Source organism: Gavia stellata, chromosome 9 (assembly GCF_030936135.1).
Source record: "Gavia stellata isolate bGavSte3 chromosome 9, bGavSte3.hap2, whole genome shotgun sequence".
NCBI lineage: Eukaryota > Metazoa > Chordata > Aves > Gaviiformes > Gaviidae > Gavia > Gavia stellata.
Genome location: NC_082602.1, coordinates 4,383,804 through 4,398,704, shown reverse-complemented (window position 1 = coordinate 4,398,704; position 14,901 = coordinate 4,383,804). Strand labels below are relative to the sequence as shown.

At 55.3% G+C, this 14,901-nt stretch overlaps 1 protein-coding gene across 1 annotated transcript in view; it reads right to left on the bottom strand.

Moving 5' to 3' along the window:
• The window catches only part of CDH23 (cadherin related 23), a 201,700-nt gene that overhangs the window by 59,299 nt on the left and 127,500 nt on the right, over positions 1 to 14,901 (bottom strand). The window contains exons 13-19 of the mRNA XM_059821557.1: positions 6,707 to 6,771; positions 5,933 to 6,170; positions 5,308 to 5,413; positions 4,795 to 4,922; positions 1,431 to 1,503; positions 1,033 to 1,149; positions 353 to 465 (exon numbers count right to left, since the gene is read on the bottom strand). Coding sequence (XP_059677540.1) covers positions 353 to 465; positions 1,033 to 1,149; positions 1,431 to 1,503; positions 4,795 to 4,922; positions 5,308 to 5,413; positions 5,933 to 6,170; positions 6,707 to 6,771 — 840 coding nt within the window. The remainder of the gene's footprint in view (positions 1 to 352; positions 466 to 1,032; positions 1,150 to 1,430; positions 1,504 to 4,794; positions 4,923 to 5,307; positions 5,414 to 5,932; positions 6,171 to 6,706; positions 6,772 to 14,901) is intronic.

The window sequence follows — 14,901 nt, the reverse complement described above, 5'->3', positions numbered from 1 at the left end:
GGAGCCGTGCTGCAGGTGGAATAGGTACCCGTTACCACCTTCGCACAGAGAGCTGGACACGCAAAGCGCTGGAAAGTCAAGTGGCTCCTGGGTGAATGGCTTGCCAGGAAAGGGAGCCGGATTTCAAGGTCTACACAGCCCCGACAGTCAATCAGCAAGGGCTGCGAGCAGCGGCAGGGGCAGCCCGGGGGGCAGACACCACTGTATGCTCTTTACCCGTTTGCACAGCTAAAATTAAACACTGCTAGCATGGGGAGCTGAAGCGTCAGTGCCTGGGAATCCCTCCCCAATGCCAGCCCCAGGTGGGCACCGGTGGCTCTGGGAGATGGGAATCGTTCCTTCACACACTCACCATCGCAATGCCTGTCTTCTGGTGGTGGCCCACACCTCCATCCACCGCCCGGACAATGAGGATGTATTCGGATTTGGCCTCCCGGTCCAGCAAAGACGTCGTCGTGATTTCTCCTGCAGCCACAGGAGATGAGAGGAATTAGAGATGTTGTATGGTGAATAGGGGCAGCGGTGAAAAAAAGGGGACACTCAAAACCAGAAACAGGATCCTTCCCAAACAGGTCTTCTAATTCAGTTTCAAACAGATGGACCCTGGAAGGCTCAGCTTGTCAGCAAGCTCCTGCAAACTTCACGCTGCGTCTTCCCACGAGAGCCCGTGTAACGACTGCCTCACGCTCGTTTCTGCCCGTAACGAACCGAAAACGATGGCAGCAAGGGAAGGCGGGCAGCAGCTCCTTAGCTAACGTAAGCCCTTGCAGACAAAGCCTTTTCTTAGGTCTCACTCTTACCAGGAGCTGAGCTTCCACCTGTGTCTCAGCCAAAGCTCTCAGGGTGACCGAGCAAGCGCTGGTGTCTGAAATCTGGTGAATCCCTTAAATTGTGTCTCCTAAGCAGGCTGCTCGGGGGAGAGGAGGGAAGGCGGGGGGGAAGGAGTGAGGGTGAAAGAGGAAAAATGATGGGGAAGAAAACCAGGGAGAGAGAACTGAAAGGAAAAGAGGGAAAGCACGTACAGAGGCTCACCTGAGCGAGCATTGATCCGAAAATGCGAGGAGCCCTCCAGGGAGTAGATGATCGACTCCTGCCCATACTCCCTGGACCGGTCCATGTCCGTGGCATTGAGAAACAGCACCGTGGCTCCTTGGGGGAGGCAGAAACGAGGGCTGGGATGGGCATTTGCAGCCCAGAGCTGCTCTCCCCAGCTGCCCTGACCCCCCGCACCGCTCCTGCATGTCACTTGGCCAAGGGGTCCCCTCGCCTGCACGCACAGTGGGGCCAAACCCCCAGATCCCATGGCTATGAAACTCCGCCAGGTCTCTGGCTTTTACCTCCCCCAAAAGCCATCACCCACCCTGTTCTGGCTGTAAGACCCCCAGGCTCCTTCTGCTAGCCTGGAGAAGGAGCAGGGGTGTGCTCCGTACCTGCCATAATGTCCTCCATGACGGTTATAACGTAGGAGGGCTTGCTGAACGTGGGGGGGTTGTCATTTTCGTCCTGAAGCAAAAAGAAGGTCGAGAGGCTGGTTGGGAAAAAGGCAAAATGGTCAAGTAGCTGCAAAAGTTTGGTATGGGAATGCTCCTGGCCGACTGCATCTCAAGATGTGACCAGCTCAAGATGATCAGCGTGGGGAAGATGGCCTTGGGGTAAGGCACCGGAGGTCTGAGCACACGTTTTCACTGTGGAGGCAGCTGAGGTTAAGGTAAGTTGATTGTCAGTGACTTTGCTGAGCCATGCAGTGGGGACAATACCGATTCTCTCATTACCCAGCACCCTGGGCAACAAGTTGGAGGAACTGCTGCTGTTTGCAGCCAAGCATCCCCTTAGCTGCTCCTGCCTCCACCGCAAGCCCTGGGAAGACTCAGACACTGCACGAAGCACAGCAGCATCGTGCACAGACCCGCTCCTCCCTCTCAGAGCAGCACACTAGTCGCTTACTGCCCCAGGTCACCCCGGCCGTGAGGCCACCAGGCAAACTGGACTGGCCAGGGGAGCTGCTGAGCTTTGGCTGCCTTTGTTTAAGCGGAGGAATGCTGTGGGTGTTTGCAGAGAGAGAGCAGCTACAGCGTTTTCAGGGGGGATGCTGGTTTGCTTACCAATACACTCCCCTCCAAGCCTGTCTCTGCCAGCAACTACGGCCGGCCTGGTGAAACCAGGCAGGAGCAATTGCTCCAAACGTCCCTCAAAACAGATTTTGGACCAGTTTAAAGCTCCCCCAGGGGGACTTTAAGTGCTGTTTAAACAATGTTAAGAATCTGCCTTAAATGAACCAAACCCAACTGCCCATGGAGGGAAGGATGGAGCTGCCAGGACATTAAAACACCGTTATGGACTTTGCTGCTTCCCTGGGACTGCTCTGGAGATGTTTTCTACCTGGAGGCTGCTGAGGGACCTGCAGGCTCAGCTGCTCCTGCTGCCACCGAACTTGACATTTGAGGCAATTTCACATGCCAACGATGCCCATCGTACTGCTATTAAATTGCCATCCTCTGCTCTCGTTGCCGGAAGCAGGTGGTCTTTAATCAGCCTTTGCATCACTCAGCTTTCACTGCATCTCCTCTGAGGGTAATGAGGAAATTGCCTGCTGCCTGGGGTGCCCTCCGCACATCCCTCCTCCTCCTCACAGAGCCGGGTCAGGGTCATTGCCCCAGGGCAAACCCAGGAGGTCCGGGCAGGTTAAAGGCAAAGGAAACGGGAGAGACTGAACACGTATCCGCGTGCCGCCTGCAGCCGGACCCGGGTGAGCTGTGCCGCGGTCCAGGCTGGGTGGACGCAAGCCAGAGCAGACGCCACGCCGTTTCGTTAGCAGTCCTGAGTTCATCAGGCCGTGCTCAGCACCGCCACGGCCCGGTAAGCCGGCTCCCGGGGAGGCAGGGGCTCGCTCCTGGCCAGGTCTCCATCTGGCCAGGGCTGGCGTGCACCTGGCTGCAGCACGGTGCACGGCTTTTCTACTTGAGAAGGACATTTCCCGCTTCAGCAACGCGAACTCCAGAGCTCTCTGCTGCAAACCTTCCCGCGTGCCTCCTGCGGCACCGGCAGCGGTGCCAGACAGGAACCAGCACGCTTCCTCCGCTCCCGCAGGAGAGGGCATCCAGCTAAACCACCTCGCCCATGATCCCACCTCGCCGACTTCCACAAAACCAGCTTCCCACGGTCCCCTGACCCTCAGCCTCAGACAGCCATCGTATCATCTTCAGGGATGCTGATAACTGCAGATACTCACGCTAAGCACACAACCCTCTTTCCTCCAGACATACACACGCTATCAGTCGCTGGCTCATCGCCCCGAACAGGGCGTCAGTGGTAGGGAGCGAGGCAGAAACTTATTAGCGGTGATATTTCCCTGGATCCTGGCGTGGCGCGCGCGCTATTAGTTCTGATTCGGCGGCTCCCTCTACAAAAGCGTATTGTACCCTAATGGGAAATCTACAAGGCGAGTTTGACTTCTTTATTAAAAACCAACAACCAAAGGATGAAAAAAAATTACCTCCCTCCACACTCGCTCTCGTTCTGCCTTTTCACGGCTCTTGTTCCTCAAGTGCCGTTGTGAAATGCTTCCTCCTCATTTTCTTCCTATTTTCTGGGGTTTTTTTTCTTTTCGTTTTCCAGTTGAGAGAAAATCCCTCTGGTTGAGAGTGGGAAAAGTGACAGCTACTTAAACCCCACCAGCGTACAGGCTCAACCAGGAGGAGACGACCCACTGAAGTGTGGTCTTTAGAAAGAGATGTTTATGCTGTCTAAAGCACAGCACGGGAAGGATGTATTTAACCACCACTAACCCCCCTCCCGCCCGGCACTGCCTTATCCCCCCTCTCCCGAGCACGGTGAGGGAGCTGGAGGAGAGGAATGCTGACGGGAATTCATTCACATCCTACGGCACCGTGGACTTCATCTTCCTCGCCTTCCCAGACTGACGCTGCCACCAGCCCAGCTTAGATCCCATCACCGCGAGACTGACAGGTTATCAAGCAAACTGTCTCCATTGCCGATACCTCCCTCCAGATGTCCTCGAACCACAATGTGCCTCAAAGTGACAACCAGATCTAATCTTCCTGAGCAACGCTGCAATGCTTTATGTCTCCCAGCAGCAACCCCTCCTCGAGGGGGTTTGCACCTATGCCGACGCGCGAGATGCACGGCGAAGCCCGCAGCCCGAGCGGGACAGCCGGCGCTGGGGAGATAAACAAGCAACTGCCCGTGATTGATTCAGGGACCGACAATTTCTGACACTACAAGTGCTGACACGCAGCCAAAGCTCTCTCCTCTGCATCTGAGCTGCAGCGAGCGCCTCTGGCTACGGGCATGGAGAGCATCCCAGCCAGGAGTTCCCTGTGAGCTGAGAGAAGGGCTCACCGGCTGCTCAGCGAACCTCCCCAGTCGAAAGCAAGGGCAGAGGGTAGATCTCCACCCCGTCCCCAGCTCTGCCCCTCGCCCCGCGGTCAGCTGGGGCTCCTTCCACAGCCTTCCCGTGCATGGCTGAGGAGGGGGAGGGAGGTGCATGGGCTCAGGACAGCCCGTCTGTGCTTGCCCATGGTGACACCCCCTCAGAGACACTCTCACTCTGTCACGCAGACCTTACCAAATGTCAGGGACAGCGTTTCTTTAACCAATGCGTATGACACGTATCCATGAGACATATATGACACATATATGAGACATATGCAATTGCAATCCACATGTAGACACCCACGGGGTGGGATGGTCTTGCTGGGTTATTGATGGATTAACGGCAGCGCTATGGAGTGATCGCAGGGAAACCACGACAGGATCGTTGGGCACCATACTTACAAACACCTCGATGGTGACGGGGACGGTGCTGTTGAGCGGCGGGTTGCCGGCATCCTTGGCCATCACGGTCAGGTAAATAACCCCGTTGGCCACCTGCTCATAGTCGAGGGGGTGGTTCACGCTGATCACTGAAAGGACGCAAAGCGGAGCGGTCAGGGGGACATTCACGCACCGGGCAGGACGGCAGGCAGGCTGGGGGGGTGGCCCATCCACACCGCCTCCCCAGGGCCAACGGGGCCTGCTCGAGGTCGCAATGCCCTGAAAACACGAGTGCCGGGCTTTACTGAGCTCCTTGCACTGGTGTAACCCGGAGTGAGCTGTACACCCACGGAAACACGGCTCCGCAGCGGCTCGGCTCAAGTCCTACTGCAAAGGCGAGGTCAGGACAAGCAGAGGAGCTGCTGGAACAGCTTCTTAAAGCCTGCCAACACGACTGCTTGCAGGGGTGTGAGTGCAGCCCAAGCTGCTGCTGCTGCTCATCAGGGGCTCCGTGGTCCCGGGACCAGCGCTTACCTCCGTAACCTTCCGACACCGTGATGTCAAAGTAGTCGCGGAAGGCAGACGCCTGCGTGATGCTGTACGTGATCTCGTTGTTTGGAGGGGAGTCCTCGTCAGATGCCTAGGGTGCGAGCAGAGGGAGTAAATGAGCATGGGAGCTGTGCTGGTGACGTGCAACGGGGGAGAGCCGAGAGGATAGGAGGTGCAGGCTGGGCCCAAGGAGAGTGGAAAAGCGATGGAGGAAGATGGATTCATCAGGGGCCCCGAGGGGGGTTGTAAACCAGCCTCCCTCCCTACCTGCCTTCCCTCCACAGCAGAGGCTTACAGCTCCATCAACAAAGAGAGCACCTTCCCCTTGGTGCCCGCTGACTTTATTGAGCAGAGCAAGGCAACACGGAGGCAGCGCCTGTGCCCTGGGAGAAGCCCCAGGTCCCGGGGATGCCGTATAGGCAGGGGTCTTATAGGAGAGGAGGAGGAGGGAGGCAGCCCATGGCTGCAGCACCGCACCCAGTTGCACTTTGCAATAAAGCACAAACAAAGCGGTTTTTAGGAGGGATGCAGGAGGGACAGTGGCAGGGGCGGATGGGGACCTAACCCGTTCCCGCGCATCCTAAGCAGAGGAGCTGCTCCGGTCCCTCACCCGGAGCCGGACCACCTGGGTGACGGAGGGTTCGTTCTCCCGCAGGGCCCCCAGGTATGCCTCCTTCTGGAAGGTGGGGACGTTGTCGTTGACGTCGAGGACATTGATCCTGACGCGTCCCGTCGTCTCCTCCCCACCGCCATCCCGGGCGATGACGGTCAGAGTGTAGCGCTGCGTGGTCTCGAAGTCCAGCCGAGCTGTCAGGAGGATTACACCCGTGTCCTTGTCCAGCGAGAAACTGAGGGGACAGGAAAGGAGGGGGTAAAGCCCTGGTGACGTTGGAGACAGAGAGATGGGGTGGCAGCAGCCTGACAGCTAGCACCGTGGTGGGTGAAGTTCACGGCTTGCTCCTGAGGGATATTTGGTCCCAGACCATCTTCAAGAGCTTGGCGCAGGTGGTGGGGTAGAAACCCTGAGAGCTGCTCCACAGGCAGAGAAAGCGGGCTCAGAGGCCCCCGAATCCCTTCCGCTGGGCAGCCCACGTGCCTTCCCCAACTGCCCACCACGAGGTCCAGGGCCAGCGACTCGCTGGCAAACGCTTTTATCGGTCCCAAGCCGCACTGGTGCCTGTAGGTCCCGATTTAGCAAAGCGATTAAACGTGCTGAGCGTCAGGGCCTGCGCTGAAGTTGAACTCACCCCTTTGGGAGACAGCATAGTGGGATTTTCGTACGGTGTCTCGCGGGTAGGACATAACAAATGCCCTCAGTTACTATGTGACTGAGGTTAGAAGAGGATTTCGAACAAAGTCATGCCAGCGGTTCAGTCACACTTACCGGTCGGGGTCATCGCTGAAAAAATAACTGACTTTCCCATATGTGCCCACATCATTGTCAGTTGCCTGAAAAAAATAAAGTTAATTAATAAATGAAGGTATTTATGGGAACGTTGCATTATTACACACACTGGTGAATCCATTACGTCCTCTTTATCTCCTTCTACCCAGGCGCCAGCGGGGCGAGCACCAGCACAGACGTTGTGTGCTGCCATTTATCATCTGAGAGATGTGGGGCTGGGGCTGTCTGTGCTCGCCGGGGTTATCCTGCGCATCCCTGACTCGCAGCCTGCTCTAGATAACAGCCCTCCATCAACATCTCTCAGCATCACTCCCAAAACCTTTGGCATGGGAGATTTTACGCGTACGTACTTTCCTTGACCTACTAAGCTCATCTGGGAAGGGCACGTGAAATAAAGGTCTCCATGGACAATTCTTGCGGGCCACCCATCCCGGCCCCGTGAAGCCCAAAAGCCGGGACCCCGCATTCCGCATCTCTTACTGTTCCCTGCGCATTCAGGGCTGGCAGCATGCCTGGGGCTGTGGGGAGAGAAATAAAAACCTATCCCACTTTGAAACTCCCCCAGGCTACAATACAGACCAGGAAAAGCAAGGAAAGGGATTTAAACCTTGCTTTCCACAAGCAGCTCCAACCGGACAGCCCTTCTGGGGGTGCAATCTGCTGCAACCCCACCGATGGACCGATGCCTCTCGGGATGCTGTGGCGGCGGGCGCGCAGTGCCGGCTCTCGGCCAAGCCGCTGCCGGCGGCAGGACTGGATGCAGGTACACCGCTGCCAGCTGCTGAAGCTGGAGCAGGCTGGTCACGGCTAAGCAACCAGCACCTTCTGGGGAAGGTGTGCGAAACTCACTGTGTCAGCTCCGGATGAGCAAGGCAAGATTTATGTATGTTTTAAAGTCTTTTCTCTAATGAATATATAAAATATGCATGAGCAGTGGCAGGAAACAGGAGCAGAGAATTTTATTTTTAGGTGAGGAAAGTGGAATACAAGCCCCAAAATATCCTGTTTCTCCCCCAGTATATTTTCTAAATTGAGTCCTGTCTGGATTACTTAGACACCAACAGGTCCATGAAAAAGCAGGGTCAAAGACACATTTTATGTCCAGATACCATCAAAAGGCTGTATTTTAGGCCTGGCATGGAACACAACCCGTTCCTGAAACCTTCCTGATTTATCGATGGCCTTGATTACCCTTGAGAGCAGAGTGGGAGCTTGAGCACCTCAAACTGCTTTACCCCTGCACGCTGTTGCCCTGCCACACCACAGGGTGGCAGAGAGGAAAAGGCACGAAAACTGGCCAGAGTGAATTCATTTTTTCCCCCCAAGCTCTTCCCCAGCTCGGGTGGTAAATTCCTGCTGCTTTACACCAGCTGAAGCGTGCACTGGTGGAGCCAACCTTTCAGACCTCCCGATTTTCCCAATTTTCCTCTCCGCTGCTAAGATGCGATTTACTTTTCGTGCGCGTTGCAATTGCATTCAGCAAAATGGAACAAACCTGCCAAAATCTGCCCGGAGAGATGCCCGTCGAGCGAGCGGCACCTGCTCCTGGAGGGCCAAACCCCCTCTGGGGTGCATCTTGCTCCTTAGAGGACACCAGCGGGGACATCTATGAAGATGCCCCATCCCAGCCAGAGCCTGGCTGCTCTTCTGAATGGAAACACCTGGGGAGGAGGGGGGTTAGTCTACCGTCTGCCCACCCCAGCTTCCCTCAGCCAATTAATACTGGTATTAGTCCCCCATCCTAACACCTGCCCCCAGCCCAGGTGGCTGCGAATCGCGGTGGCAAAGCCCCAAAGCGCGGCCGGGGTCGGCCAACAAGAGCCCTGGGTCCTCTCTCCCCAAAATCCTTAAGCGCTTTGAGCATCCTCAGCATCGCCAGGTACAAGCCGGCTCTCGACCTCCCAGCCAGGATTCTTCCCAGCCATTACTTCCGTGCCCACAACCTCTGTGAACCCCTAGGTCCTATTAATCCCCAAGTGGCTGGTGCGAGAGCAGAGCCCAGAAAGGCATTTTCCGTGCACCTGAATTGGCTGGCGATGAGATAATGATTTACAGGGGGCCTGACAGTCCCACAAAGCACAGGCAAAACTAATTCCCTTCATTTGGCCCCGTACAATTGCACTTGTAAGTGCTTATTGCGGGTGACAGACAACGCTGGGAAAGTGTAATTTTCTTCTGCCGAGGAAAATAAAATATAGGGAAGGAGGAAGGTTAAAAGAAGGTTAGCACAGAGCCGCTCGCCGTGGAGCCCTGGGGAGCCCAGCCGGGGGGGGGGCTGGACCCCAAGCTGCGGTGGTGCTGGGCCAGCCAAAACTGCCAGCGAGGCAAAGGGATCTGCTCAGGAGGAGCCAGGAGGCTGGGCAGGCTAACTCTGCCCCGTACACCACCTCACCGGCCCGGCTAATTCCTTACCCTGATTTACACCAGGGGAGGTGGAAGGTGATGCCTGCTTGGTGGCTTTCCTGGCAACTGAACATCACGGGCATAACGCAGGGCAGCGGCGCAGCTTACTTGAGCGTGACAGGGAATATGCAAAAAGCTAAACCATGCACGCTCAGCATATTTAATTTTGGATCTACGCTCGTTTCTGCGTTACCAAACTTTTTGCCTCTAAGGGTAAAAAAGACGCTCAGATGCCTGAACCCCCCGGGGAAGCGACACGCACCCCCTTTGCAAAGCGATCCCGAGGGCTCCCAGGGAGCACACGCAATCCGCCTGCGGAACACCCCGAATCCCTCCGAGCCGACAGCTTTGCGGGGCCTTTGGCAATCCCTGGGTGCCAGCTGTTTTCCCACGGCTCGCCCCCCTTGCCGACTGGTCCGTGTCCCGCCCTCCCGCATGCACACATCCATCCCGGCAGCCGGGGGAGGACAGGCATCTGGCTGGAAGTTTCCCGGGGTTCCACCTGGAGAAGCAATCAAATGGCTTTTACGGCTGCTCCTCTCCTGCCCAGAATATTAAAGTGGGATTTGCCCACTGGAGCCTGCAAAAGGGCAGGATGAAAACGTGGGTCCACATCTGTACTTTTATGAGCTGTCACTGGTGCAAACCATTTCTAAAAAAACCCACGTTTGCGCAGCTAAATTCCTAAGAGGAAACTAAGAGGAAGCCTGGATAACCCAAGGGATTAATTTACTGAGCTGCGGCATGGGATGGGTACCCGGCACGTGAATCACAGGCGCACACAAATACCCACAGCCCAGCCCTCCATCCATCCCCATGCCCCAAGCACAAATATTTTGGACATCTCCCTTTTATCCCACCAAGGGCCATCGCATCCATCCTTCCCCACTGGCTCGTGGGCCGGCAGAGCCGGAGACAAAAGTGAGGAGCCGGCGAGCGGTTCTGCTCTCGTGGGCAAATCTGCAGGAAAGGGCATGTCGTCCAATTTGTTCGGGAAACAATAGCAATGTTTGACATGTCATCAGGATTGATGAAGCAGAAATTTACATGGGAGAATTCAGTTTTAAACAGCTCCACGGAGCTTCGCCAGTAATGGTTTCAACATTCATCATCTCCTGAGCCCCACTCAACGACTCCTTAAACTGCCTGAGATTAACTCTACGCACAGCAGCTTCAGGGAGCGCAGCAGGAGGAGCGGGGAAGGACTTAAAGAGCCAAGAAGAGCCTTTTGGGGGAGCACAGATCCCCCACGGAGCCCCTGGGATGGCAATCCGCCCCCCAAACCTGCCCGCAGGGGATGAGCAGCTGGAGGTTGGTCGCAGGGGTGAGCAAAGCGCGTCGGAAGGACGACTCATTGCTGTCTGGATGAGACGGGCTGCCAATGTCCTACCTGCCTGAAGATGGCTCCGCCGGCACCAAGGGAGCCAAATCCTTCCCACCTTTCCCTCTCTGGGGGTTGCCGGAGTGGGTCCCAGCTCGGTTTGTTCTCGTTTGCCCTCTTTGTTTTCCCTCCATTACCTCGCATGCAGAAACCGGGAAATAAAAATTGATGGGGAGCAAATTGCTTCGGCCAGAAGCTCTCTGCTTAAAAGAGTCGTAGCAGGAAAGCAATTACCGAACGTCAAAAAGCTGTCAGGGTACCGGAGTGACTGGGCGTGAGTCTCGTCCCGCTGCTGCCTGCCCGCTCCCCTGGCCACGCCGGGTGGGCAGTGGGGACACCAAGGCACCACCGTTTCAGCCAGACTCCTGGGGCTTGGACCACAGGAGAAAGCAAATGGAAGGATGATTCCCATCTGCTTCCTACTTTTTTCCGGTTTTCTAGGAAAATGAGGCAGATATGGTCACTCCTTGGGGTTGACCGAGCAGCCATGGGCTGTTCGGACCGTGGTACAAGCAACCCAGGGCGGGGAGCCATGCCAACCAAACCTGCATGTGTTGAACAGCGAGCATCCCTTCTTAAATGCAACCTGTTGCAATCTCCAGGTCCCAGGGGAATAACAGCTAACCTCTGGTATCCACCCGGATTGGGATTTGATTTGTGATTTGGGGGAGAGAAACGTGAAAAAGCTTCCATGAGAAGCAATCGCCGGGCTGCAAAATCAGATCAAGAAAACCAGTGGAAAACTTACTTAAAGTCATTACGCCTTTTCCAGACAGAAAACAGCTCTTTCGCCGGCATCGCCCGCCCCGACCACACTCTTTCCCAGGCCTTTAAAGAGCATCTGCCTGGCGGGAGGCAGCAATCAGGCGCGAGCAGAGCCGTCCGGCATTGCCACACTGGAGCCCAGTGGTGTGATTACCCGGGAAGGAGGGAGGCGGGAGCGGGGAACCGGGACGATGCCGGGGTACCGCCGCCACCGCCTTCCCCAGCATCTCCGGACCACGGGGTCTGCGCCAAGCCGGGAGCTCAATCGCCGCTAACGACCCCAGAGGACTGCGCTGAGCCTGGTTGGGGGGGGAAAAATAGCCAATCAACCCCCCTGGGAACTGCAGAGCTTTTCCCCACCTCTTCTGCCAGCCACCGGGGAAAACAACAGCCTCCTTGATTGTGTTTTATAACAGCGTTCCCTGCAACATCAGCTCCTTGTGAGCGAGGTTAACACTTGCCTGGGCAGCCTTGATTTAGCGGGGAGTAATCTACTGTAGCCGGGCTGTTGCAATGGCTGGAGACCGGGGTTTAAAACGCAAGCCGACAGAAGCAGCCCTTGAGCAAGAGAAGCAGGCGTTTCAAGCATGGGTTTGCATCACGCGAGGTGACACCAAGACCACTTAGACGCCCGCCTCGGTGGGTTTTACTGGAGCTCCGCGCTGGAGCTGGGCGCAAGTACTCCGCTAATGAACCGTATTGATTTCATATTCTCCTGTTGTCCACCTAAATGGCAAGCGGCACATCTGATAGATTAAATAACCACACAATTGCCTGGCTTGACATCTCAATCACTTTGCTGTTGGGTCTCTAATGAATTCTACAGCCCAGCAAAACGGAAGAAATTAAGGTCAAAGTCCGATGGAAGAAATATAAATCCCCAATGATCTCTGAAGTATTCACAAGAGCTCCTGGAAGCCAGTCACGCCTCCCACCATCTGCAACTCCATTTCATCCAGGTGATGAGCATCATCTGGGGCACAGCAGGGAGAAAGGGGACAAAAGCAAAGGAGGAGGGAAGAGCCGAATGGGTCCTTGCCTGGAGATGGACACAAACATGTTAATGCCGGCCTGGAGAAAGGGAACGGCAAAGCCCAACCTTTGTCCAGCAGGAATGAAGATAATTCACCCTGAAACTGGACGCAGTACGTGGTTGCTCTGAGCGTGAAGCAAACCCAGCTAGAGAGTGGGCTTTTGAGTTTGTCGGCAAGGGGTAGCAAGCCCAAAACATACCCCTGCCAGGCAGAGGCATTCCCAGAGAGCGCCACGGGGATGCTCCTTGTTCAGCCCAAGGAAAACCATGGTCTGTAGGCTGAGCTCTAGGAAGACAACATCCTCGCTCCCCAGGAGCTGAAAACTATACCGGGAGTCTCAGTCAGACAGCAAGCAGCCGCTTCTCAAGGGTGTTTTAGGGGATGGAGAGCCTTAGCTTTCCTCCTGTGACCAGAGATACCAAAAGAGGTTTGGTTACAGGACACAGCAGCCAGCCATGGGAAGATCAAGCAGAGCCTATAGCCCGAGGCAGAATTGGCATCTGGACGGTGCGACAGATCTCAGGAGGCTGATTTACACATCTCATGGCTCCTAAATGCCCAGTTTAGGTAAATTAGCCTCCCCTTAACACCCCAACAGCACCTCGTCAGCAGCAGAATGGGCTGCACAAGGTCATCCCTCCACGGGGTGACATTGCCTCTGTCACAGCTAATGGCACCCGCTGGGTGCTGATTCGCATGGGAGCTCTTTGCTCGAGGAAACAGAGCCCCAGCTGCTTTGGGAGAGGCGTGGGTGCTAGGGGCATGGGGGAAGCCAGCTTGGAAAACAGATTAAAATCCCAGGAGCAGTGGCTCTGTTGGGAAAGCACGATGGAGTTGCCCTTGCTCAGAGGTGCCGAGTCTGGGAGAGGACATATCGAGGTGAAGACGGCGATTGCCTTAAAGGGACTGCAGAGAGGGACGTGTGAAGCCGGGGTGTTCACACGGCAGCAAGCATCAGCTTGGAAAAAATTCTCCCTTCATCTCCCAGCCACCTCCCAACTCACCAGCCAAAGCCAGCAGCAAGGGAAAACCACGAACCCCGTCTCCTCCTGGGAACACTGGGAAGGGTGGGCGGAATCCTGCTGTCCGGCTTGTGCTTTGCAGGATGCAATTTGGACAGGAGCAGGTCTGCGTTTGCTCCATGTTTTTCTTTCCCATCTCAAGGGCTGGACTGGCTCTTTTTTCGGAGGGGGCTGTGATGTTGTTTTGTTTTTCCCACCTCTGCGCTTTAGCTGTGCATTTATCCTGACAGCTCCATCAGGACAGGGAGCGGCTGCAAAAGCTGCAATAAGTGTCTCTCTCCTCAGCGCTTGGGCTGTCATGATTCCTATTCCACCCCATTTCGGTCTTACAGATTGATATTTAGATTAAAGAGATAAACACAGCCAAAGAGCACTGGGCCCTGACAGAAAGACGAGGACTTCGGATCCGTCAATCACGCCGCTACCTAGTAACTCCCTCCTCTCCTTCCCTTTATTTACAGAGCTGGATTGATAAGAATATTTAACAGGAACAAGGAGTGCAAGCATATTCTTATTTTTTTTCAAAACCAAGAAGCTCACAGGAGGAAGACAAGCCATTCATGTTTAACTTTCCAGGCAATTTGGAATCGTCTGCTTTGATTATTTAACTATTTACTGTTTCATGTATTTGCAGTTTTCCTCTCCCCTTGCAGATAAAAGATTCAATTTTCTTTTAAGCGAAGAGGAAATTGGAAGAGATTTTGTTCTGTTTAAGCACAGCTGGAGTTGGAGCACTCAGGGGGGGATTGAGAACAACACGATCAATTAAGATGCTAACGGGGAGGGTGAGCTGTGTGGGCCAGGGGAGGGGAGAAGGGCTGGAAGGAGGGATGAAGTCCAGGCTCGGAGGACATCAGAAATGTCCAACTGGGAGTCCCAGCCTCCATGAGCTGCTGCTGAGCCACGCTTTCATATTCCCACCAGTGTTCTGTGAACTCCCTCCTGCTTTCCTAAACATCCTTTCCCCATGCCTGAGCCCATCCTCTGCAACACCCAGCTTGCCCTGGATGTTCGGCTGGCAGTCCCCCGTTACCACCTCTCTGGTGTTCACCCTCTCCAGCAAGGGCTTTACGATACATTATCCATTCACTTCAAGCAGAAAGAAAGGATGGAGGCTGACCTGGGAGTCCTCTTCTCCCAGCGTTTGACCATCCTGTACCCCCCAAACCCATGGGGGAAGGCAGAGGAAGTGCAAGCTACTTCTAACATAGGTGCAGTAGGTGACTCCCTGCAGAGCACAGGACACAAACACACCCCCCGAGCAAAATTTAGAGGGTCAGTCAACTGGAAAAGGTTGAGAAGCCCCGTGCAATCCTCACGGCAGCATCACGGAATGCTGTCCCACTGACCACCGACGCCCCGCGAGATGGTGGGCTGCACCACTCTCTGGTCCTAATGCTGGGAGAGCACCCCCAGTGCCACGGATGGGGCAGGGGATGGTTCATCTCCCACTTGATTCACAGAATCACAGAATCACTAAGGTTGGGAAAGAACTGTAAGATCATCAAGTCCAACCATTAAACCATTCCCCATTAAACCAGTCCAACCATTCCCCGCAGAAGCCAAAAG